This window comes from Babylonia areolata, chromosome 15 (genome assembly GCF_041734735.1).
Source record: "Babylonia areolata isolate BAREFJ2019XMU chromosome 15, ASM4173473v1, whole genome shotgun sequence".
NCBI classification, from domain to species: domain Eukaryota; kingdom Metazoa; phylum Mollusca; class Gastropoda; order Neogastropoda; family Buccinidae; genus Babylonia; species Babylonia areolata.
The window spans coordinates 26,727,970-26,754,976 of record NC_134890.1 but is presented as its reverse complement, the minus strand read 5'-3'; the positions used below and the strand labels follow the sequence as shown (position 1 = coordinate 26,754,976).

The 27,007-nt window shown below is 41.9% G+C and overlaps 1 protein-coding gene across 2 annotated transcripts in view; it reads left to right on the top strand.

The window, feature by feature from the left end:
- LOC143290513 (uncharacterized) overlaps positions 1-27,007 on the top strand; it is a 76,792-nt gene that overhangs the window by 46,526 nt on the left and 3,259 nt on the right. Inside the window, exons 12-15 of one of the 2 annotated variants that reach the window (XM_076600020.1) lie at positions 20,091-20,393; positions 23,006-23,119; positions 24,919-25,116; positions 26,599-27,007. The exon at positions 26,599-27,007 is cut by the window's right edge and continues 3,259 nt beyond it. In XM_076600020.1, coding sequence (XP_076456135.1) covers positions 20,091-20,393; positions 23,006-23,119; positions 24,919-25,116; positions 26,599-26,753 — 770 coding nt within the window. In that variant the 3' untranslated portion in view covers positions 26,754-27,007. Of the gene's footprint in view, positions 1-20,090; positions 20,394-23,002; positions 23,120-24,918; positions 25,117-26,598 lie in introns of both variants that reach the window. The other variant, XM_076600019.1, reaches the window with a different exon arrangement.

Below are 27,007 nucleotides of genomic sequence, written 5' to 3'. Positions count from 1 at the left end.
GCCAGAAGGCTCCAAAACGGCTCAACATTGCTCAGCTGAAAAACATCACCATCAAACAGACCTTTGTGGAGCTGCTGGAAGATCGTCTGGAATCCGCCTCTCTGGACAACCAGAATGTGGAATCTGACTGGAGGACCTTGCGCGAGATGATCTATAGTACAGCTTCAGAGACCCTGGGACCCATGACCAGAAAGCACAAAGACTGGTTTGATGAAAACTGTGAGGAAATCAAGCAGCTTCTGGATGAGAAACGCCGTCTGCATCAAGCCCACCTGAGCAACCCAAAGTCCACATCAAAAAAGGATGCGTACAATGCCATCCGCAGGACTGTTCAGCAAAAGTTACGTCAGATGCAGGATAAGTGGTTGAGCGACAAAGCTGATGAGATCCAGGGATATGCTGACAGGCACGATATGAAGAGGTTCTATGATGCCTTAAAAGAAGTCTACGGTCCCACATCCTCAGGATCATCCCCCCTCCTCAGTGCAGATGGGAATACCTTGATCACCGAGAAGGAGAAAATTCTCAAACGCTGGGCTGAGCACTTCAACAGTGTCTTAAATCGCCCTTCCTCCATAAATGATGAAGCCATAGACCGGCTCCCACAAGTCCCCCATCAACGAAGCACTGGACGATCCGCCAACACTTCTTGAGACCCAGAAAGCAATCCGTCTGCTATCCAGTGGCAAAGCACCTGGCTCAGACTCCATACCAGCAGAGGTCTACAAGGATGGAGGCACTGTGCTGACTGAGAAGCTCCATCAGCTGTACTCACTCATGTGGAAAGAAGAGACGATCCCCCAGGATTTCAAAGATGCATCTATCATTCACCTGTACAAGCGAAAGGGGAACCGGCAAGCCTGTGATAACCCATCGGGGCATTTCCTTGCTCTCTATCGCAGGGCAAGATACTTGCCAGGATCTTACTAAACCGCCTCACAGCACACCTTGACCAAGGTCATTTGCCTGAGAGCCAATGTGGATTCCGGAAAGAGCGCGGAACCACCGACATGGTGTTTGCTGCAAGGCAGCTGCAAGAGAAATGTCAGGAGCAAAATGCTGCTCTGTTCTCCACCTATGTTGACCTCACTAAAGCCTTCGACACCGTGAGTAGAGAGGGACTGTGGAAGATCATGGCCAAGTACGGATGCCCTCGGAAATTTATTTCCTTGGTCAGCCAATTCCATGAAGGCATGCAGGCTCGAGTCCAGGACAATGGTGAAACATCTGCTGCTTTTCCTGTCACAAATGGTGTCAAGCAAGGCTGCGTCCTGGCTCCAACACTGTCCAGCCTCATGTTCTCTGCAGTGCTTACTGATGCCTTCAGAGATGGCGATGTTGGAATTGGCCTAAAGTACCGAACAGATGGCAAGCTGTTTAACCTCAGAAGGCTTCAAGCAAAAACGAAGGTCATGACAGACATCATCAGAGACTTTTTGTTTGCTGATGATTGTGCCCTCAACGCTGGATCTGAAGCTGACATGCAACTCAGCGTGGACAAATTTGCCACTGCCAGCAGGAACTTCGGCCTTACCATCAGCACGAGGAAAACTGAAGTTCTCCATCAGCCAGCCCCAGGGAAACCCTACGTTGAGCCCAACATCACAGTCAACGGTCAGAGACTCAGTGTGGTGGAGCGGTTCACATACCTTGGCAGCACATTGTCACAAAATGCGACCATTGACGATGAAGTGAACGTCAGGATTGCAAGAGCAAGCGCAACTTTTGGTAGACTCTATGCAAATGTCTGGAACAGAAGAGGCATTGGTCTTGAGACCAAACTAAAGGTGTACAGAGCAGTAGTTCTCCCCACACTACTGTACGCCTGCGAAACTTGGACAGTGTACCAACGACATGCCAAGAAGCTGAACCACTTCCACACAACATGCCTAAGGAAGCTACTGAACATCAAGTGGCAAGACAGGACCCCAGACACGGAGGTGCTTGCAAAAGCCACCCTTCCCAGCATCTTCACCATCCTGATGCAGTCCCAGCTTCGCTGGGCTGGACACGTGGCGCGCATGCCAGACCATCGGCTGCCCAAAAGGCTCTTCTATGGCGAGCTGCAACAAGGGAAGAGATCACACGGAGGTCAGAAGAAGCGCTTCAGAGATACTCTGAAAGTCTCTCTGAAAGCGTTTGATATCAACCCTGACTCCTGGGAGGAATCTGCAGCGGACCGTGACAAATGGCGCACTGCTGTGCACAAAGGTGCCAAGTTGTGCGAGGCCAACAGGACTGCTGCAGCTGTTCAGAAGAGGCAGGCCAGAAAGTCACGGGCAAACAAGCTCCCTGACAATGATATGCCTGTTCTTGTCTGCCCCAACTGTCAGCGAACATTTCGTGCACAGATTGGACTATTCAGCCATCTGCGCACTCACAGATAGATTCATGAGCATCCCCCCCCCCCACCACCCTCCCCCCATCCCCCAGCTGGATGACAACGATGGTCATCATCGATCTCGATGGACACACACCATAACTGGCAAGCCCACCAGAAAGATCTGTTTGCCATGATCAGACAGCTTGACAAACCTACATATTTTGCCACATTTTCTGCAGCAGAAACCAGATGGTTTGATCTCCTGCGTGTTCTTTACCGCATGGAGCACAATGAAGATATCACTGATGATGAGCTCCAGAAGTTGACCTGGCAGGAAAGGTCAAAACTGATCCAGAAAGATCCTGTGACATGTGCCCGGCACTTTCACCACCGGGTACAGGTCCTGTTTCGAACAGTCATCCTGAGTGATCTGCAGCCCCTCGGAAAAGTAACTGATTACTTTTTCCGTGTGGAGTTCCAGCAGAGAGGTTCCCCACATATCCACTGCCTACTTTGGGTAGAAGGGGCTGCAGAGGCAGACAAGGACACTGACACAGACGTGGAGGATTTCATAGGTAAGTATTTGACTTGTCAGCGGCATGATGTTGGAGAGTTGAAAGAAGTGTCTGACTTGCATGAACATAAACATTCTAAATCATGCAAAAAAGGTGGAAAAAAGATCTGCAGATATGGCTTTCCTCTCCTTCCGATGTCCAGGACGATGCTGCTGCATCCACTCACTGAATCAGAAGAAAGTGAGAACCCATGTGCCAGAGAACATCTTGGTACCATCAGGAGCAAATTGAACGAACTGAAACCAGGTGAAGATATCTCTTTTGAAGATTTCTTGACAAGGGTTGGTCTGGATGAAAATCAGTATGTTTTGGCCATTCGTTCTGACCTTGACAGAACAAAAGTCTTCCTGCAGCGAACACCATCTGAAAACCGCATGAACAGCAGAAATGATGCTATATCCCAGGTGTGGATGGCAAACACTGATGTACAATTCATACTTGATGAATATGCCTGCGCTGTCTACATTGTGACATACATCAGCAAGAGTCAGCGTGGAATGAGTGACATGCTAAGGGATGCTGCAGATGAAGCCAAACATGGGAACCACAGTGTCAGAGAACAGGTCAGACACATAGCCAACAAGTTTCTAAATCATTGTGAAGTGTCTGCTCAGGAAGCTGTCTACCTGTTACTTCAGTTGCCAATGTGCCGTTCCACCAGGGATGTGGTGTTTGTCAACACGTCACCTCCCAGTCAGAGAGTTGGCATTCTGAAGAACACAGCCTTGCTTGAGACATTGGAAGATGATGATACTGATGTCACATTTTCTAGTCTCATTGACAGGTATGCTGAGCGACCAGAGAAGTTGGAACATCTCTGCTTGGCAGAATTTGCTGCATGGTATGATGTCAAAAAGAAACCACCATACCACAAGAAGCCTGAGAGGCCAGGTGACTTTCTTCCTGAAAATGACTATGAAGAAGATGTCACTGACGACATCTGGAATGCTGACGCATCATCTGGTGATGAATACAGATTACCTGATGGGCGGGTTCTTTGCCGCCGTACAAAATCGAAAATTCTCCGCTGTGTTCGCTTTTCGCGTGAGAGTGAAGCAGAAAACCACTTCAGGGAAAAGCTCATGCTGTATCTCCCATGGCGTGATGAGCAGAAGGACATCATTGGACAGTGTGAGTCATACTGTGAAAGGTATGAACTCCTGAAGGAAGTGGTCAGTGACATGGAGAAGTGCTTTGAGCCTATTGCTGCAGCAGTAGATCGTGCTGTGGATCAGGTACAGAAGGAGGGTGTGGATGAAGAGGCCTGGGATGAGGTAGCACCTCAAGCACAGGACATGGAGAATCGAGATGGTCAATATAACACTGACAGTGCCATCAATGCTGCCTTCCAGCCAAAATGCGAGCAGCATAAACTGTATGATATTGGGCTTGACATGGATTGCAGGTCAACTGCCAACTTGACCTCAGAAACTCTGACAGACAGACTATCTGATGCAGATTTCTCTGCACTTGTAAATGGACTAAACAGCAGACAGAAAGATTTCTTCTATCATATCCTTCACTGGGTGAAAACCAAGTGTAGTGGAAATCTGTCCACCTGTGATCCTTTCTACTGTTTTCTGTCTGGAGGAGCAGGTGTTGGCAAGAGTCGCTGTATCCTTGCCATCTACCAAGCTCTCATTCGTTATCTGAGCTCTCGTCCTGGTGACAAACCTGACTGTCTGCGGGTGCGTCTTACTGCCCCAACAGGAAAGGCTGCCTATAACATCAAAGGCATCACCCTGCATACAGCTTTCTGTTTGCCTGCAAATCAGAGTTTGAGCAACTATGTCAAACTTGATGCTGGTCGTTTGAACACTCTTCGTTCATCTCTGGCAGAACTGCGAGTGCTAATCATTGACGAAATATCTATGGTTGGTGCCAACATGCTGGCCTTTGTTGATCAGCGTCTGCGGGAGGTGATGGGATGTGACAAGCCATTTGGTGGTGTCAGCGTCCTTGCTGTTGGTGATCTCTATCAGCTCAGACCAGTCATGGACCGCTGGGTCTTCCAGCCAAGTGAAGGGCCGTATGAAGGACTGGCTCCTGTACTGTGGCAGGATCTGTTCAGATTATTTGAGCTGACAGAGGTGATGCGACAGAAGGATGACAAGATCTTTGCTGACATCCTCAATAGAATCCGAGAGGGACACCATACCAGAGAGGATGAAGAGATGATTAAATCTTGCATCAAGTCTGGTGTGCCACACAGCATGCTGCACTTATTTATCAGCTGTCGACTTGTCAGTGAACACAACATCAAAAGTCTTGACCGCCTGCAGTCACCTGAAAGCCATCTGAAAGCCAGAGACAGCATGATGGGGGAAGTCAGTGCAGCATTGAAAGCTGAGCTACTTCAGAAGGCTCGTGATATGACTGTGCAGCAGACACAGAGTCTACCATTGCTGCTGACTGTGAAGGTGGGTGCCAGGTACATGTTGGTTCACAACATCGACATTGGAGATGGTCTGGTCAATGGAGCTTCTGGCACACTGCACCAAGTTGGACACACAGGCAGTGAGGGTCCAGAACATGTGTCTGTTCTGTGGGTAGAGTTTGATGATGAAGGTGTCGGGAAAAAGACCCGTGAACAGAACAAACAGCTCTACACACAGAACATCAGCACAAAGTGGACTCCTGTCTTCCAAAGTGTGAAGCAGTTTCGTGTTGGAAAACGTCAGAACGTTGCAGTTCTGCGTAGACAGTTCCCTTTGACAGCTTGCTCTGCTATCACCATCCACAAGTCACAGGGCTCCACACTGGAGAACGTGGCAGTGTCATTTCAGGGAGCAGTACACCACCATCTAGTGTATGTGGCTCTCAGCAGAGCCAGAACTATGGCTGGTCTCCACCTGCTTGACTTTGATCCAAAGAAGATCAGAGTGTCACCAAAAGTCAAGCAGGAAATGGAAAGACTGAGACAAGAACCTGTTGTGCCCTGTCTGACTGATCTTCAGCAGTTTTCCACCACAGGGTTTGTGATTGTGTTTCACAACAGCCGATCACTTCACAAACACATTGCTGATCTTCGTGCAGACAGGAACTTGCTACAAGCAAGCCTCATGTTTATTTTTGAAACATGGGAGCATGAACAGGATGACCTGGAACACTACAAGATTGCAGGTTTTACTGTGGTTGCCAGAAACACAGCTTCAGTGAAAGGCTGTCGTTCACATGCTGGTACACTTGTTTACACCAGAGATCACAGTCTGCCATTCAGTAGCAGTGCTAGCCAGAAGTGCAGCAGTGGCATTGAAATTACTGTGGTTGATGCCAGTACCAGCGTTAGAGGACTGGTTGTTGTTGGGATCTACTGTCCTCCACATGTCAGCATCACAGTTTTGTGTGCAGAACTCAGAGCAGTTATTCAGCAGGAGCTCACAAGTCACACTCATGTTATCATTGGAGGAGACTTCAACAGTGATGCTTCCCGTGGACTGCCTAGACCTCTTCAAGAGTTCTGTGAACAGTTCAGTCTGCGACAGCTGATCAAAGATCCCACCACAGACTATGACTCGACACTGGATCTGGTTCTCACAAATGTGCCTGAGCCAACTCCAGCTGGTGTACTGGAGTCGTGGTACTCCGATCATAAGCCATGTTGGATAGTGTATCTATATTGAAATCAGGATGGGACTTTTTGACTCACTTGTGTAAACAAAGTGAGTCTATGTTTTAACCCGGTGTTCGGTTGTCTGTGTGTGTGTGTGTGTGTCTGTGTGTCTGTGTGTCCGTGGTAAACTTTAACATTGCCATTTTCTCTGCAAATACTTTGTCAGTTGACACCAAATTAGGCATAAAAATAGGAAAAATCCAGTTCTTTCCAGTCATCTTGTTTAAAACAATATTGCACCTCTGGGATGGGCACAAAAAAATAAAAAATGAAGCCTAATCATATGCAAACTGCATTTACTGTTATATTTATATTTTTTGTAATCTCTAAACTTGGCACTTTGATCTGATATTCTGACCCAACAACAAGAGCAGTCATTATTTTCATTTTTTGTTCGAACAGGAACTTCTTTTGCTAAGCATGGAAGTTTTATTTATTTTGCAAACGTATTGGTGAAGTTAGTAAAAAAGGGAAATTAATCTGTACTTATGCTGGGGGCTTAATTTGCTTTAAACTGATCTTTCTCATCTTAAACATTACATTTTGAAATTATACTCAGTACATAAAAAGCTTGTGTATTTTACTCTCAGTGTACAGGGCTTTCACTATGTTCATTCGCCCAAGTGGTCTTTTTCGGAAAATACTAAAATCAATACGACGAGTGGACTTTATAGATCTGTTGGCTAAGCCGTGAAGTTCATGTGCAAAAAACAATGATTGGGTACACATATTTATACACATTCAAAGCGCGTGCTCATAGGCCTATTCAGTCTTGCGAACGCGAACGACGCCATTTTGTTTCAAGTTGTTGACCTGCCCGTTCAATCCAAAATTCAATTGATATTACACGATAACATGTGATGGAAAGTTGGAGAAGGAGACCGTTAAATATTTATTCAGAGAAAGATTTGTGAACGCCTCATCACTTACTGGATTATGCCCGAAACTGCCATAAACTTATCCACAGAATCAGTCGGTATTCACAGTTAAAAAGTGTAACCATGCGAGTTAATACCCTTGAATTGATGAAACAAAAAAAATTCCAGTCTTGACTTTTCTCAAAAAGAAGTCCTTTTCACTTCATACGACGTTTAGAAGTACTTGTACTTGGCTCTACATGTTCTTAGTTTAACAAAATACTCAATTTTCATATCAACTTTAAAACTATAAAACTGGAATGAACATAAAAGAGAAATTGAATCGACCGTGTCAACTGGTGTAACTAAACTTGTACATCTATCTAGATCCAGAGAAAACGGCTAAATGTTGCAGTGTGATTGCGGCGATAGCCACGTCTTCTTTACCAAGGACTTAATAATTTTTTTATTGTCGTTAAAGATTTTTTGAATGCCCAAGATACACCAGAATCATATGATTTGAACAGCGTTCTCACTGCGAATACTGCAATCGATTTATCGCCCTTTAAAAAAAGCATGTTTAAGTTGAATACTATATTTTTGAGCGTCAGTACAGGTGGCACGATAGTGCAATGGGTAAGACAGATTCTTCTCATTCGAAAACCTGGGGTTCGCTTCTGCTGTTGGAATTTCTTTTTTTTTTTTCTTGTTCTTTTAACCCGAAGTTTTATAATAACATATACAGAACCCTTTTTAACGAATAGATTTTTGGCTCAAGTGTGTAAACAATGTGAGCCTATATCTTTTCTTTGCATTTTTTTCCAAATCGTGAAGCATCGTGGGATAGCGTCGCGTCGTTCGATCGAGGATCAAGAAGGTGGGTGGATGTATCAGTGTTTGCTAAGTACGAAGTTAGTGAAAGAAAACGTTAAAAGATGTCTTTTATTGTGTACAAGTTTTGTCAAATGTTTATCTTTATTCAGGTGACTGTTGTGTTACTGCTAGACAGATAGGCATGATGTTAAGAGTAAATGAAAACAGAAGAAATCTGATCGTGTGGGTCGTTTTTTCAACCGGTTTGGCAACCAACCTTCTCTGATAGAAAGCCATGACATTTAATAATAATAATAATTATTATAATAATGATAGTAATACTAATAACATTTTTGTTTCCTCATAAGTTGTGTCACACCGCTAAAGTAATACACACAAAAATCAGTTTGATGATTGTGGCTGTTGAACTCAAGTTGTATGAGATAATATGTCAGTCCATCATGTACCCCCCCCCCCCCCCCCCCCCCCGAAAAAAAACAAAAACAAAAAAACAACAACAACAACAAACAAACAAAAAAACAACTAAAATAATAGATATACATACATACATACATATATATATATATATATATATATATATATATGTGTGTGTGTGTGTGTGTGTGTGTGTGTCCAATCTCTGTGAATATGATGCCACATTGAGTAACTGAGCTGGACTTACAACTACAACCATGAAATTATTTTATAATGTTATGATTAAAATTTTACTTAGAAATCAGTCATTCTCAGTCTCATTGTTTTATTTCATGCACATTATAAACAGAAACAAAAACAACATATAATAATGGAAATTATGATAATGGATACTTTTATAGCACACTATCCAGAAATCTGGTGTAGGTGCTGTACAAAAACACTTTTGTTTACATAACACATTAGATCAATGTTACATACACACAACAAAATATCACACACACACACACACACACACACACACACACACACACACACACACACACACAGAGACACACACACAATGAATACATACATTTTTACAAGTATGCATTTGCACCTAACACTAACAGCTAGTGAGCTACCCACAACGTATTGTTTTGTCAGCGAGTTTGGCAACCTTCTCTGAGATATATATATATATATATATATATATATATATATATATATATATATATATATATTTGTCCAAACTCTGTGAATGTGATGCCTCCTTGAGTAACTGGACTGGACTTAAAATGATGAATTTATATTATAATGTTATGATTAAAATTTTAACACTTTTATTTGCATAACACATTAGATCAGTGTTACATACACACAGCAAAATGTGATTCAGTCACACACACACAAACACAAGCACACACACACACACACACACACACACACACACACACACACACACACACACACAAAATGGATACATGCATTTCAACATAACATGTGTACCTAACAGCTACCCACAACACATAGGCACGCACAAATATACATAAACAGATGTGCGTGATGATACCTCTTCCCTATCATCTTTATATATATATATATATATATATATATATATATATATATATATATATATATACATATATATATATATATATATATATATATATATGTGTGTGTGTGTGTGTGTGTGTGTGTGTATATAGAGAGAGAGAGGGAGAGAGAGAGAGTTTTACATTACACTTACACTAGTTACAGTTTCAGTTTCACGTATATACTAAAATGTAAATTGTTACTGTTTGTGATTGACAGGATATATGACAGGATACATGACAGAGTTGCCCTTTCACTGTGAAAGGTAAGATCTTTTCTCTTTAGATGGCTAGCACAGTACACAACAAATGACTACAGTTTCTGATGTTTAGTGTTTAGTTGAAATATGGCTATGAATAGTATGATCAGTTGATGTGCCTGGCTCTCTCTCCACTTGTCTGTCATTCAGCTCTTGCATAATAATGTGAAATATAATTTTTTATAGAGATAGATACACGTCTCACTCCAACAACAATGCTGCATGCCTTGTGTCAGTTATGACTACGATTGTCGAATGTTGTTGCTGCTTATTTATATATGTTTATGTGTACCTAGTTCATACCAGTTACAGCTTTCCACATAGAACATACATTTAGTAAAACAAAATATGCTATGCCACCTCTCCCTCTTCAACACCCAGTTAAAGTTTATATTAAAATTGTGTGAAATATACTGTGTAGAGTTGGATTGTGTTAAATGTACATATGATATATTACATTAACATACATGTTAGCACACACACACATGCACACGCACACACACACACACACACACACACACACACACACACACACATATATATATATGTATAATTATCATTTTACATGATCGACTGACATATCTTATACAAGTTCAACAGCCACAATCATCAAATGGATATTTTGTGCCTATTACTTTAGTTATGTGATACAACTTTTGAGAAAAAAAAGTTATTAGTAAATACTATCATTATCATCATTAAGATTCCTATTAACTGTTACAGTTATAGATCAGACAAGGTTGCCAAACTGGTGGACAAAACTGTGTTGTGGGTTGCTGTTAGTGTTAGGTGCACATGTATGTTAAAATGCATCGCGTTTTGTATGTGTGAGTGTTAGTCACATTTTGTTGTGTGTATGTTACTATGTAACATTAATCTAATGTGTTACATATACAAAACACAAAGGTGTTTGTGATTGAGAGGATATATGACAGGATTGAGGATACATGACAGATTTGCCCTTTCACTGTGAACACTGAAAGGTAATATACAAGTTGTAACATGTATGTAGATATATATATATAGATAGATACATACATTGATAAATATACATATAAAATATACATGCATGTATATACATATACATGTAAATACACTTGCATAGAATAGATAGATATATAGATAGATATATAGATAATAAGATATATGTGAGTTTTAGGGTACAAATTCAAGTCAATTATAGATTATTTCATGTGGCAGTCTCATTACCTCAAAAAAATGAGAGAGAAAATATTTGCTACAGGGACAGACACAGGGCAGCAAAAGGTGGAAAGGTGTCAGTATGTTCCCCTCACCTGCATCATCAGTGAACTTGACCATCATTAACATTATTATTAACTGTTACGGCTATAGATCAGAGAAGGTTGCCAAACAGGCTGACAAAACTGTGTTGTGGGTAGCTGTTAGTGTTAGGTGCACATGTATGTTAAAATGTATGTATCCATTTTGTATGTGTGGGTATGTGTGTTAGTCACATTTTGTTGTGTGTATGTAGCATTGATCTAATGTGTTATATAAACAATAGTGTTTGTGATTGACAGGATTATATGACAGGATCCATGACAGACTTGCCCTTTCACTGTGAACACTGAAAGGTAAGATCATCTTTTCTCTTTAGATGGCTAGCACAGTATGTAACAAATGACCTCAATTTCTTATATTTAGTGTTTATTTGAAACATGGCTATGAATAGTATGATCATTATCATCATTAATATTATTAATATTAACTGTTACGGCTATAGATCAGAGAAGGTTGCCAAACTGGCTGACAAAACTGTGTTGTGGGTAGCTGTTAGTGTTAGGTGCACATGTATGTTAAAATGTATGTATGCATTTTGTGTATATTCTATATCTTTATTTAAATATACAAGTTGTAACATGTATGTAGAACTTAAATATAGATAGATAGATACATTGATTGATAGATATACATATAAAATACACATGCCTGTATACACATACAGATGTAAAATACACTTGCACATATTTGACAGATAGATAGATAGAGATATAGATAATAAGATATATGTGAGTTTTAGGGTACAAATTCAAGTCAATTATAGATTATTTCATGTAGCAGTCTCATTATCTCAAAAGAATGAGAGAGAAAACATTTGCCATCAGAGTAGACACAGGGCAGCAAAAGGTGGAACACTGCTGTGTGGCACCAATCCTATGTCATCTCCATCTGGAAAGGTGTCAGTATGTTCCCCTCACCTGCATCATCAGTGAACTTGACCATCATTAACATTATTATTAACTGTTACGGCTATAGATCAGAGAAGGTTGCCAAACTGGCTGACAAAACTGTGTTGTGGGTAGCTGTTAGTGTTAGGTGCACATGTATGTTAAAATGTATGTATCCATTTTGTGTGTGTGGGTATGTGTGTTAGTCACATTTTGTTGTGTGTATGTAGCATTGATCTAATGTGTTATATAAACAAAAGTGTTTGTGATTGACAGGATTATATGAAAGGATCCATGACAGACTTGCCCTTTCACTGTGAACACTGAAAGGTAAGATCATCTTTTCTCTTTAGATGGCTAGCACAGTACGTAACAAATGACCAAGGTTTCTTATATTTAGTGTTTAGTTGAAACATGGCTATGAATAGTATGATCATTATCATCATTAATATTATCAATCTTAACTGTTACGGCTATAGATCAGAGAAGGTTGCCAAACTGGCTGACAAAACTGTGTTGTGGGTAGCTGTTAGTGTTAGGTGCACATGTATGTTAAAATGTATGTATACATTTTGTGTATATTCTATATCTTTATTTAAATATACAAGTTGTAACATGTATGTAGAACTTATATATAGATAGATAGATACATTGATTGATAGATATACATATAAAATACACATGCATGTATACACACATATACATGTAAAATACACTTGGCACCATAAAATTTTATCATTACAAAGTTTAAGTGTCCAGTTCAGCTTCAAGTATCTGCCATCAAACGGGTTGATAGATCAGATACATAACAAGTAGAAGTTTACACTCGCATATTAATTGACATTTGATCACATGCAGCCACAGCAGAAGCTTTGGACACTTGTGCATGTTGTTTGCACAAAACAGTGCGTTGCTGTGTTGGCATGCACTTTTTCTGAAATAGATGCCTTGATCAGGAAATTTGGGATTGTTGAAAAAACTTGCTTCACATATATGATGTAGATCTATAGCTCTTTCTCGTGAGATGGTCCATTCTAATTTGAAGATGGTTTTTGGTGTGGAGGGTATACTGCCTTGTACTGGTGTTGTAGGCATGGAATTATGGTTAATCAGCAGACAGTGAAATGTCAATAAAAATTGTAGCATAAGAAGAAGACCAGATTTAAATGCTTAAACATAATCCATTGTTTTACTTTTTTTTCTTTAAATTGCAAACTATTCAGTAAACATTAGTGCTAATATATTGTGTTTTACAAAGTGAGCTTCACATTGGTTTGTATATGACATTCTGACAAATGAATACATGAATAAACTTGATATGTTACTACCCCATGGAACTGATACCTTGTCGTGGTGGGGTAGCTTGAATGCTTCAGTGACCTGTCGAGCTATGTCATTTGATGTGTCACATGCCTGGTAGGGCCTCCCATGCTGGACAGGTTGTGGGTATTTGTTCCACAAACTATACCAGCTGGCATGATGCACGCATTTTTGGGTTTCCCTTGCTGAAAAGGTTGTATGGTAGAAGCCCGACAAAATTCAGTTGCAAACACATGTCTTTGCATATTTATCTCTTATGACTGACAATTCGTCGTCCTTCTGTTTCAGGAAATGGACATCAGCTAGGACAGGAACAACAGAATCTTCTGTGAGAAAACCTGTATGCTTTTGATCTAAATAAACACAATACAATACAACATCATAAGCCTCTGTTGCTTGATCAGTTGATGTTTGGTTTGTTGAAGGTGCTGTTTGTGTGCTCCTGTGGGGATGTCAGGGACTCTTTCCATTAAAATACAATGCCCACCCTCTGGAAACCCTCTCCTGAAAATTTATCATTTTATATGTCACTTTTCCTTTTCTTTTTTTTTTTTTTTTTTTTTTTTTTTTTTTTTGCTGCCCCATCATCTGCACCGTTTCAGTGGCATTACTCCCACGCCGCTCATTTAGATTCCCCCATACACAGCCACACCAGGGCTAGTCCGTCGCAGTTCCAGCGTCGGCAGTCCACAGGGAACCATCGATGTTAGGTCGCCAGGAGGCCACACACCAGAGGAGACCCTGCACTGCTGCTGAGTCACTTCGGTGGTGTTCAGTGGTGCCTGTTCTGTTTTTTTTTTTTTTTAACGTACTTAGGACACCACCTACTAAGCCCCCTACTAACGACAATAATGGCTTAGTCGCGGAGCCAGACTGAGTGAGCGTCCCTCCCAGAGTGGAGACCGCCACCACGTCCCTCAAACAACAGCCCCCTATGAATCTGCCGACACTGACGACATTGACAGGACTCAACCCAAGCACGGAAGTGGAGAGGCATCGAAACTGAGGTCACCATGAGAGCAGGGCATGAAAGGCCACAGACTTTGAGACTATTTTGTTTATATTGATGACGATGAAGGAGCAGGAGGATGACGATGATGATGACGATGTTGCTATAGAGGTCCATTTTGGTTTGGGACTGCGTGACAAGGCTGTACTCTACGCTTCCTGTCATAATGATATCCCGGCGTTAACCAGGCCCGAGAGATACAGACACTTGCAGTGTTGGTCAGGTAATTAGAGCAACACACCCAAAGACGCATCCTTGAAGCGGATGACACTCGACTGTGTGGTCCCAGTCTCCCCATTTAAGCCCACAGCACACTCAACTCTGGGTAGGAGCCGGCCACGGGCCGAAAAACCCACCTCCGCTGGGATTCGAACCCGCGTCCTCCCAGCCGTCAGTCCGCGACGCTAACCACTTCGCCACGGCGGCTGGTCACTTTTCCTTTTCTGTCATTTATTACTTCAGCCATGCTATTCATTCCCATCCATTTTTTTCAAGATAGCCATGATTATTTATTTTTCTGGACTTCATAATTGTGCATTCTTGCAAAGCTGTATTCAAATTTGGACCTAGGATATATGAGTTGCCTGCTGGCATTTTTTTTTTGTTTTCTATGCCTGTTATGTACAATTTGCGTATTATGTATAATTATGTCAATGTTCAGGTTTGATTGGTTTACTCTATCGATAGATTAATGGAAAGGCCAATTTGATGCATGTAGTTATATGTGCATGCATACGACTATTCATGCACACACACACACACACACACACACACACACACACAAAATCCCTCCCCCCACACCCCTTTTTTTTTATATATATACAAGATCAAGATCAATATTATATGACACACAGTCACACACAAATTTTTTTTTTTTTTTTAATGGCTAACTCATGTTCAAGATTTTAAATCCCAAAACTAAGTTCATGGCAGAAACTATATTACATATTTAATTCAGCATTTTTATGAATGAGAAGTAGCCAAAATGAAAACCATCACTGTGGTGATTGATATTCAGTGTCCCAACACATTTACCACTCTGAATAAAGTCCACAACTTGCTGCAACACAAGCAGCCATTACTTACATCTAACCGAAGTCATGCTTACCAAAAATAAACAACAAAAATCAATAATAATAATGATATTAAAATAAGATAAATGAAGATATCTTATTTTAATATCTAACCAAAGTCACACCTACCAAAAAAAAAAAAAAAGATAATGATATTAAGATAAATAAATGAAAACAAGAACATCACTACAGTTAAAGCATTTCAGCTAAAAAGCTGGCCCAGTGCTTCCCTCATTGAACGACAAGCAACCAACCTCCAGGTTGATGACCACTCCCTCCAACCACCTGAGCTCATCTTCTTCCACCACCAGTCAGTCATTTCAGAAACCATTTCCATCAGTACATTCAAAATGTCAGTTTCTCAAGATGGTGGCATTAGAACAAACTCATATATGTGCTAAACCACGTCTACCACACAGATGCCTGATCAGCAGCATAACCCAATACATCAGGCTTTGAGTGCATGCATATGTTTGTGTACCTATCGGGGTAGATTTCGTCTGCACAACTTTTGCCAGAGGACACACTTATGTTGCCATGGGTTCATTTTCTGTGTGCAGTATGCTTCCTGCACATTAGATTGGTGTATCGTTGCATGATTTTAAATAAAGTATGAGAAGACGGATGAGACATGGATTTCAAACTCGGACTGTCACGGTTAACAGTGTAAACGCACACTGTCTCTCTCTCTCTCTCTCTCTCTCTCTCTCTCTCTCCATTGTCAATCACAGAGTATTGGGAACCGGGCTTTCACCAACATACACATATTTCATAAGGACATGGAGTGATTACCAGGTATATAATATACTTGCAATTTTCCTTTCTATGCATTGAACCAAAAAGTTGTCATTTGGACAGGATTCACACATGAGCCATGAAGGCTTTGCCTCTTGTTCAAGTGAATCACAAGTGAGTCTTGAAGGCCTTGCCTCTCTTGTTTTCTTTTTTTTTAAGGCCTGGGAACCTTCCTTTTAAGTAATGATGGTCCTTGTGTGTGTGGTCTGGTGGTCAGCCTTTTATCTCTTAACATATTTGATGTCATTACTCTTGCTTATGAGTATGACACGCTCTCTGTGTCTGTGTATCGTCATCAGATTTCTCATCTGTTGTAGAATTATTGAGAAAGATAGTTGGATAGGTATAGATATGTATGAAATATTTCTGTTTTATTCTTATCATAATATAATAGGGATGAAACATAAAAGGTACTCATTCCTTTTTGTCTTTTTTTGGGTGGGGGTGGGGGGGGATTAAATTTTTCACTTGAGATTGACATACAATGATTCATTTTAAGATTCTGAAATGTTAACAAATGATACATGCTTTTTAACATATCATTGTCAGTGTATCTTTTTTTTCAGAGAGGTGAGCAGTATAATGAATTGATGTTTACCTTTTATATATGTCACAGGTTTCCAGTCCTGAAATTCAAACTGTTACAGTAACCTGGGCTTGAAACTAATTGTTCTTTTGTTGTGTGTGTTTGGAAAAGCATACTTAATTATGATACTTGGTAGAATAGGTAAATCCAACAGTCATTGGCTGGCAGCATAAAATTTTATCATTACAAATTTTAAGTGTCCAGTTCAGCTTCAAGTATCTGCCATCAAACAGGTTGATAGATCAGATACATAACAAGTAGAAGTTTACAATCACATATTAATTGACATTTGATCACATGCAGCCACAGCAGAAGCTTTGGACACCTGTGCATGTTGTTTGCACAAAACAGTGCGTTGCTGTGTTGGCATGCACTTTTTCTTAAATAGATGCCTTGATCAGGAAATTTGGGATTGTTGAAAAAACTTGCTTCATGTATACGATGTAGATCTATAGCTCTTTCTCGTGAGATGGTCCATTCTCATTTGAAGAGGGTTTGTGGTATACTGCCTTGTATTGGTGTTGTAGGCATGGAATTATGGTTAATCAGCAGAGACAGTGAAATGTCAATAAAAATTGTAGCATAAGAAGAAGACCAGATTTAAATGCTTAAACAGAATCCATTGTTTTACATTTTTTTCTTTAAATTGCAAACTATTCAGTAAACATTAGTGCTAATATATTGTGTTTTACAAAGTGAGCTTCACATTTGTTTGTATATGACATTCTGACAAATGAATACATGAATAAACTTGATATGTTACTACCCCATGGAACTGATACCTTGTCGTGGTGGGGTAGCTTGAGTGCTTCAGTGACCTGTCAAGCTATGTCAGTTGATGTGTCACATGCCTGGTAGGGCCTCCCATGCTGGACAGGTTGTGGGTATTTGTTCCACAAACTATACCAGCTGGCATGATGCACACATTTTAGGGTTTCCCTTGCTGAAAAGGTTGTATGGTAGAAGCCCGACAAAATTCAGTTTCAAACACATGCCTTTGCATATTTATCTCTTATGACTGACAATTCGTCATCCTTCTGTTTCAGGAAATGGACATCAGCCAGGACAGGAACAACAGAATCTTCTATGAGAAAACCTGTATGCTTTTGATCTAAATAAACACAATACAATACAACATCATAAGCCTCTGTTGCTTGATCAGTTGATGTTTGGTTTGTTGAAGGTGTTGTTTTTGTGCCCCTGTGGGGATGTCAGGGACTCTTTCCATTAAAATACTATGCCCACCCTCTGGAAACCCTCTCCTGAAAATTTATCATTTTATATGTCACTTTTCCTTTTCTGTCATTTATTACTTCAGCCATGCTATTCTATTCATTCCCATCCATTTTTTTCAAGATAGCCATGATTATTTATTTTTCTGGACTTCATAATTGTGCATTCTTGCAAAGCTGTATTCAAATTTGGACCTAGGATATACGAGTTGCCTGCTGGCATTTTTGTTGTTGTTGTTGTTGGTTTTCTATGCCTGTTATGTACAATTTGTGTATTATGTATAATTATGTCAATGTTCAGGTTTGATTGGTTTACTCCATCGATAGATTAATGGAAAGGCCAATTTGACGCATGTACTTACATGTGCATGCATACGACTATTCATGCAAAAAAAAAAAAAAAAAAAAATCCCTTCCCTCCCCCCCCCCACCCACACCCCTGTTGTTTTTTTTCTACAAGATCAAGATCAATATTATACAACACACAGTCACACACAAATTTTTTATTTTTTTTTAAATGGCTAACTCCTGTTCAAGATTTTAAATCCCAAAACTAAGTTGATGGCAGAAACTATATTACATATTTAATTCATATTTATGAATACGAAGTAGCCAAAATGAAAACCATCACTGTGGTGATTGATATTCAGTGTCCCAACACATTTACCACTCTGAATAAAGTCCACAACTTGCTGCAACACAAGCAACCATTACTTACATCTCACCGAAGTCACGCTTACCAAAAATAAACAACAAGAAACAATAATAATAATTATATTAAAATAAGATAAATGAAGATATCTTATTTTAATATCAAACCAAAGTCACATCTACCAAAAAGAAAATAATGATAATGATATTAAAATAAATAAATGAAAACAAGAACATCACTACAGTTAAAGCATTTCAGCTAAAAAGCTGGCCCAGTGCTTCCCTCATTGAACGACAAGCAACCTCCAGGTTGATGACCACTCTCCCTCCAACCACCTGAGCTCATCATCTTCCACCACCAGTCAGTCATTTCAGAAACCATTCCCATCAGTACATTCAAAATGTCAGTTTCTCAAGATGGTGGCATTAGAACAAACTCATATATGTGCTAAACCACGTCTACCACACAGATGCCTGATCAGCAGCATAACCCAATACATCAGGATTTGAGTGCATGCATATGTTTGTGTACCCATCGGGGTAGATTTCGTTTGCACAACTTTTGCCAGAGGACAAACACTTATGTTGCCATGGGTTCATTTTCTGTGTGCAGTATGCTTCCTGCACATTAGATTGGTGTATCGTTGCATGATTTTAAATAAAGTATGAGAAAACGAATGAGATGGATTTCAAACTCGGACTGTCACGGTTAACAGTGTGAACGCACACGCACACGCACAGTCTCTCTCTCTCTCTCTCCATTGTCAATCACAGAGTATTGGTTGAACCGGGCTTTCACCAACATACACATATTTCATAAGGACATGGAGTGATTACCAGGTATATAATATACTTGCAATTTTCCTTTCTGTGCATTGAACCAAAAAGTTCTCATTTGGACAGAATTTACACATGGGCCATGAAGGCTTTGCCTCTTGTTCAAGTGAATCACAAGTGAGTCTTGAAGGCCTTGCCTCTCTTGTATCTCTTGTGTTTGTGGCCGTTGGTGGTGCACTCTTACAGCCCTGTTGTTGTTGTTGGGTGTGCGCTCTTACAGCCCTGCTGTGGTTGTTGGGTGTGCCCTGCTCAGAAATTATTTTTCCATTTGTACTCACCACAAGTCACTAGCTTCATGAATGCCAACGTGTTTATGGTTGAAAGGTTTACTGTCATTCAGAAGGCTGTGCTCTTTAGAGTCTACTATTGAACACGTCCATGGTGTATACTGCACGCTTCTTTGTTTGACTGTGACTGACTGTGTCCCACATGTCCCTGTCTGTGCACAGACCCTCCTCAAGAGGCTCCCACCATCAACGGTCATTCCGAGGACACAGTGTACCAGCAAGGAGACAGTCTGACCATGACCTGTTCTGTCCACGGCGGCAAGCCTTTGGTGACGTCGGTGTACTTTACCTGCGGCACCCATGAGGATACCACCCCGGATATCTTCAGCACGACAGAGGTACACAGCCTTCTCTCCATCGCTGCACTGACAGTGGAGGATGACGGGAAGACATGTTTCTGTACGGCGAAATGGGAAGACACCGACTGGTACAAGCTGAGCGCAACGGCAGTCCTCAGAGTGCAAAGTAAGATGATGATGATGATGATGATGATGATGATTGTTGTTGTTGTTGTTAGCAGCAGCAGCAGAAGCAACAGCAGCATCATTATCCTTATCACTCATGTCACTGTTGTTATTTTTTGAAACTCACGCCAAGTATATAAATCACATAACTGTGCGTGAGCACTGCTCTTTATATCAGAAACTATCTCCTCTTGCTGAATCAACCCCCCACCCCCAACCGACACCCAGCTGTGAAGACTTGACCAGATTTGCGCAACTGCTGGAGTGCTGACTGACGTCATTTCATTGCAGGTGCGTCGGTGAGCGACAACAAAGTGAGCGATGACAGAGTCGACATGCAAATAAGTATCAGTATCAGTAACTCAAGGAGGCGTCACTGCGTTCAGACAAATCCATATCCTACGCTACACCACATCGGCTAAGCAGATGCCTGACCAGCAGCATAACCCAACGCGCTTAGTCAGGCCTTGAGAAAAAAGAAAGAAAAAAAAAGAAAGGAAATATATATATATAAAGATATGCAAATAAAACTAGAATAACAGCGGTATGGGGTAAGGACACAAACAAGATCGTGTTGTTACCTGGAAACGCATTCATCGCCTTGAATATAAGAGATGAGTAGCAGCAGCAGTTACCCCCCCCCCCCACCCCCACCCCACCCACCCCCCCCCGCCCCCCTCAACCTCCCCTCCCCCTTCGTCCTCCACTTCCCCCTCCCCCGCAAACATGAGTCTGGGGTGAGGATTGGAAGCCTGATTGATGGACGTTGAAGAAGATCCCAAAAGTCCAATGACTGTATTCATAGTACTGTCGTTTCTTATATACATATACATATATATATATATATATATAGAGAGAGAGAGAGAGAGAGAGAGAGGAAGGACTTTTTCCTTCGCAAGCGAAGATCAGCATAAGCTTCACACTGGGTGGGCCTGAGGATGACCACTAAGTCCAGTCGGTGGCACAGCGGACAGGGGTGTAGGTCTTGCTGTTGTGCACACTGAGCTGTTACAGTACTGCTGTTGAGCTCGATGGTTCGGCTGTCTGCGGGTCACGTGCCTTCTTGCGCAGCTGACGTTTCAGAATGGCGGTACCGATGCTCTGCTCCTCACAGGCGGTGAGACTAGATCAGACCCAGCTGCTCCATGCTGAGCGACTGGAGGCTGGAGCTTCCCTTGTGTCTGAGTCAATGCCACAGCGCTTGAGGGCGGTATTCACTCAGGGAATCACTGTTGCGCTTCTTTTGATACCCCTCCGTGGGAGCGCTGGAATGTCCCTTGATGGTACCGATAGTGTCCCTTGATGGCATTGATAATGTCCCTTGATGGTATTGATAGTGCCCCTTGATGGCATTGATAGCACCCCTTGATGGTATTGATAGTACCCCTTGATGGTATTGATAGTGACCCTTGACAGTATTGATAGTGCCCCTTGATGGTATTGATAGTGCCCCTTGACGGTATTGATAGTACCCCTTGATGGTATTGATAGTGCCCCTTGACGGTATTGATAGTGCCCCTTGATGGTATTGATAGTGCCCCTTGATGGCATTGATAGTGACCCTTGACGGCATTGATAGTACCCCTTGATGGTATTGATAGTGCCCCTTGATGGTATCGATACTGTCCCTTGATGGCATTGATAGTGCCCCTTGATGGTATTGATAGTGTCCCTTGATGGCATCGATAACGTCCTTGGATGGAATTGATAGTGTCCCTTGATGGAATTGATAGTGTCCCTTGATGCTCTTAATTGTGTCCTATGATGGTATTGATAGTGACCCTTGATGGCATCGATAGTGTCCCTTGATGGTATTGACAGTACTGTAATTTCTACTTTTGATAAGTATATCACATACATATAATACTGATCACGCAAGATGACCTAGGCTTATGTTGATGATACAAAGTGAGTTTGTACAAACATCACCAATCAAACTGCAAGTAGCTTTTAGCTGGCCATTGAAGTCTGACCACCGCGTTATGTTTATGCGCAAGTCAAGCGTTTCGTTTTCCCACACCCTACCCCCTTTTCTTTTTTTTTTTTTTTTTTTTTTTTTTTGTGCAACGTGTATGAACCGATCTGCACACTTTGATGCTTTCTTGAAAACTGGAACCGTCTCACTCCCTCACCATCTCTTTCCCATCCTATCACCCTTTCCCTCCCCCCTTTCTCTCTCTCTCTCTCTCTCTCTCTCTCTCTCTCTCTCTCTCTCTCTCTCTCTCTCTCTTTTCTTCTATCTATCTGTCTGTCTGTCTGTCTGTTTATCACTAACTCTCTCTGTATATGAAGTATATTATTGGACATATGCTGGCCAGTTTGTCAACGTCGTTCCCTCTTGCACATTATATCCCACATCTTTGTGTTGTGACCAGTGTCCAGTGTCCTTCAAACTCTCTGATACCTGTTATGTCCAGATGTGTGTCTCTCACTTCATGATTCACAGACTGAGTTTCAGTTTCAGTAGCTCAAGGAGGCGTCACTGCGTTCGGACAAATCCATATACGCTACACCACAGTACACTACATCACAGACTGAGTGGTTGCCTACCAGCTGGGTAGTTCATAGAATAATGACTGGCTGACTGATTGATCCTTTTGTCTGTTTCAGCAGGAACAAAACCCTCCAAACAAGAGCTGAACATCCCTGTAGTTGTAGGTGGCAGTGTTGGTGCTGTTATCGTCATCGTGATCATCGTTGTCGTCGTCTGTATAGTTGTCAAAAGAAGTAAGTTCTCCTTGTCAGTCGGAAACTTAACTTACATCCAGCTTCCTTTTTCTTTAATCAGTCACCCACCTCTCCCTTTTTTTGCTTTTGCAAGTCTTGAAATAAGTGAATGCTTGCCTGACTATACCTCTATGTGGTGAATCGACAATAAACCCGTAAGAAGAATAAGGAAGATGAAGACTCTCTAGTTGGACTAACGACTGTGAGGACGTGAGGGTACAAACCCAGTCAGAGACATTATACGGTGAGACTCTGTGGCCCTTACCCAGAACTGAGAGTGCTTTGGGAAGAAAATGGGAGGACTGTGTTTACACAGTTCAGTTTCTTTGGGGGTGCTGTCCACATTTCCTGACCAACACTGCATGTGTCTGTGCTCTCCTGTCTGGCTGGTGCTGCAATGAATTATGAAAGCAAACGTTGAACACAGAGCTGTTACGTATGTCCAAATGCGAACGAGTCTCCATAAAAGCACCCTCGGCCGTCATCACAAAATACAGTCCACAGAAAAACAATGTCCCATATCATGCTGTGATGATATTAACAATTTCACGTCCCCCCCGCCCCCACCCCCACCTCACTTTCACCTCCTCAGTGAGTTTACGTCGAGGCCCACAGCGCCAGCAGACAGACTGTCATGAAGATTCTTGATTGGTCTGTCTGGTGTTCACTCATCCTGTTTGAATATGCACATATCTATCTATCTATCTATCTATCTATCTATCAGTCAACAAATATTATTCATTTATCTGTTTATGTTATATCACACGTAACGTTCATTTGTTTGTTTATTTATTCATGTCGTTATTTAGTAATTCATTTATTTACTTTTCACTTTTATAAGACGTAATATTTATTTATTAATCTATTTATTTATTCATTCATGTCGTCATTTAGTCATTTATTGTATTGTGTTGTACTGTATTGTATTACTCTTTTTTTGTCACAACAGATTTCTCTGTGTGAAATTCGGGCTGCTCTCCCCAGGGAGAGTGTGTCGCTGCACTGAAAGCGTCACCCATTTTTTTTGTTTGTTTGTTTTTTGTATTTTTTCCGGGTTGCAGTTTTTTTTAATGTTTTCCTATCAAAGTGGATTTTTCTACATAATTTTGCCAGGAACATCCCTTTTGTTGCCGTGGGTTCTTTTACGTGCGCTAAGTGCATGCTGCACGCGGGACCTCGGTTTATCGTCTCATCCGAATGACTAGCGTCCAAGCCACCACTCAAGGTCTAGTGAAGGGGGAGAAAATACTGGCGACTGTGCTGGAATTCGAAACCAGTGCGCTCAGATTCTCTCGCTTTCTAGGCGGACGTGTTACCTTTAGGCCATCACTCCACAGATTATTTACCTTTTTACTCAGTTACCAATGGTTCGTTTCTCCATATATATATCTTATTCTTCTTCTTCTTCTGCGTTCACTCGTATGCACACGAGTGGGCTTTTACGTGTATGACCGTTTTTACCCCGCCATGTAGGCAGCCATACTCCGTTTTCGGGGGTGTGCATGCCGGGTATGTTCTTGTTTCCATAACCCACCGAACGCTGACATGGATTACAGGATCTTTAACGTGCGTATTTGATCTTCTGCTTGCATATACACACGAAGGGGGTTCAGGCACTAGCAGGTCTGCACATATGCTGACCTGGGAGATCGTAAAAATCTCCACCCTTTACCCACCAGGCGCCGTCACCGTGATTCGAACCCGGGACACTCAGATTGAAAGTCCAACGCTTTAACCATTCGGCTATTGCGCCCGTCATATCTTACTCATTTTTTCTTCATTTTTCCTTCTTCCACCAGGAGGACAACTTTACAACAAGCCCTCCAGAACGCTAGGCCAGTTAGATGACGATGGGTACAGTGATTTGGTATATCAAAGGCAGCAGCCTCCAGTATGCCAAAGCCAGCCGTACATTATCAACAGGGTCTACGATGAGGCAGAAGACGACAAACGAAACTCGTCCAGCTACCAGTCACTGGAGGACATGGCCGCTACAGGTCTGTAGTGTTTGTGTGTGTGTGTGTGTGTGTGTGTGTGTGTGTGTGTGTGTAGTAGTAGTAGTAGTAGTAGTGGTGGTGGTGGTGGTAGTGGTAGTAGTATGCGCGCTCGCGTGTGTGTGTGCGTGTGTGTGTGCGCCTGTATTTTCGAAATTATGTATCTGACAGTTCTTGTTGACCAGAACCCCCATCCATATACACGTTTGTCCTCTTCTCCACTATGGTACAAGACATGCCCTTCTTCTGTCTGCACCTCTCTGTTGGTTTTCCGTCCAGCTTCACAGAGTCTTGAGGATGTGTCAGTTCGTTTAGTTTCCGAACCTGTGTGGATGTTCTTACCTTCCAGGTGGTGAATAAGATACTGATCCTTCCACCTATAATCTGTGTTTTTTTCCAAACAGCACTTTTTTGTTTGTTTTTTTGTTGTTGTTTTTTTCAACGGATGGCTCGGTCATTGTTCATCCAGGATGCGACCAATCCGGTTTGGTCTCAGTGTTCTTTTCCTTCATGATTAGGCGTGTCTAGGGCGTAGACATCTGCCAGAGCCCATCCTTCTCCAGATAGGATTTTCTGGTTGGGTTTATTCCCCACACGCGGCAGGTAGTACTGGCTTACTTGGTGACCAGTGGCTGCAAGAATGCTGTACTCGTATGCTGCCCGATATCCAAGCATTCAACGTCACTGTAGTGCAAATATACGCCCCCACATCAGACTGTCAGGATGACCAGAGTGGACATTTATACACCCAGCTTCAGTTGTCATCAACAAGGTCGACAGGAACGACATCTTCATCAGAGTGACTGAAATACCAAGGTTCATACAGATGCCCAAGAAGACTGGAGGAATTTCTGCGACACCTATTGCAAAGAAAATACCAATGCTATGGGACAGCGCCTGCTAGAATTCGCCAGTAATGTCTCTCTTCTTGCTGACACTCTTGGTGAGCGTAAAGCATCCTGACGATGGACATGGCACTCCCCAAACGGTCAGCATCACAACCAGATAAACGTTTTACTTGCGAAGAACTGGAACAGTAGAGCTAAAACAGGAACGTTCCCAGAAGCTCACCCTGGCAGTGACCTCAGCCCTGTCCTAGTGAACTTCAAAGGACGGTTGAGGAATATCAAGACAGAGAAAAACGACCGACTCCAATTCAACCTCAATAAAGTGAAAGATCCTAACATCGCTCAACAATTTGAAGCAAAGGGGAGAAAAAAAACTGCCCCATTACTTCTGCTTGAAGAAAGTCTTCAAGCCCTCACAAACAATTTCAACCAAGTGATGACAGAAACAGCTGCAGAGGTCCCAGGGATAAACCGATGGAAATCCAAGGCATGGATCACAAGTAGTATCTTAGAGATGTGCGATGTGCTGTTGGACGTTGTGATAAAGACGCGTATCGTTATTGACACGTAGCGCTATCAGGAAATACCGTTCTAAAGTAAATGCGTGTGTGTGTGTGTGTGTGTTGTGTGCTTGCAGGTAATGAAACAAATGATTACCTGAGCCCAGTGCCCGAACCACCGCCTGCAAAACTGAAACCCGTGCCTTGCTCATGGAATAAAGCACCGGGTGCTGATGATGGCTACTTGGGTGCCGTGCGCAACCCCGCTCACAACGATTATTCGTTTTTCTAGGTGCACATGCACCACTGCGATGGGCTTCAAACGCACTAAGTATTAGTAACGCTTCAGTATCGCTGGCCGTTGGCACCTTCTTCCTAGCTCGCACTGAGTGTCACGCACTATTACTTCGCAACGTCTTGCTTGACCCAGCTTCCAACTTGTATGGAAAACTGTTTTTGCATTTCGTCGTTGGTTGTTTCATGTCTTAAAATCTCTCTGTTTTATTTAGCTCACGATTGAAAATCATGCTGTTCATCGAGTGACAT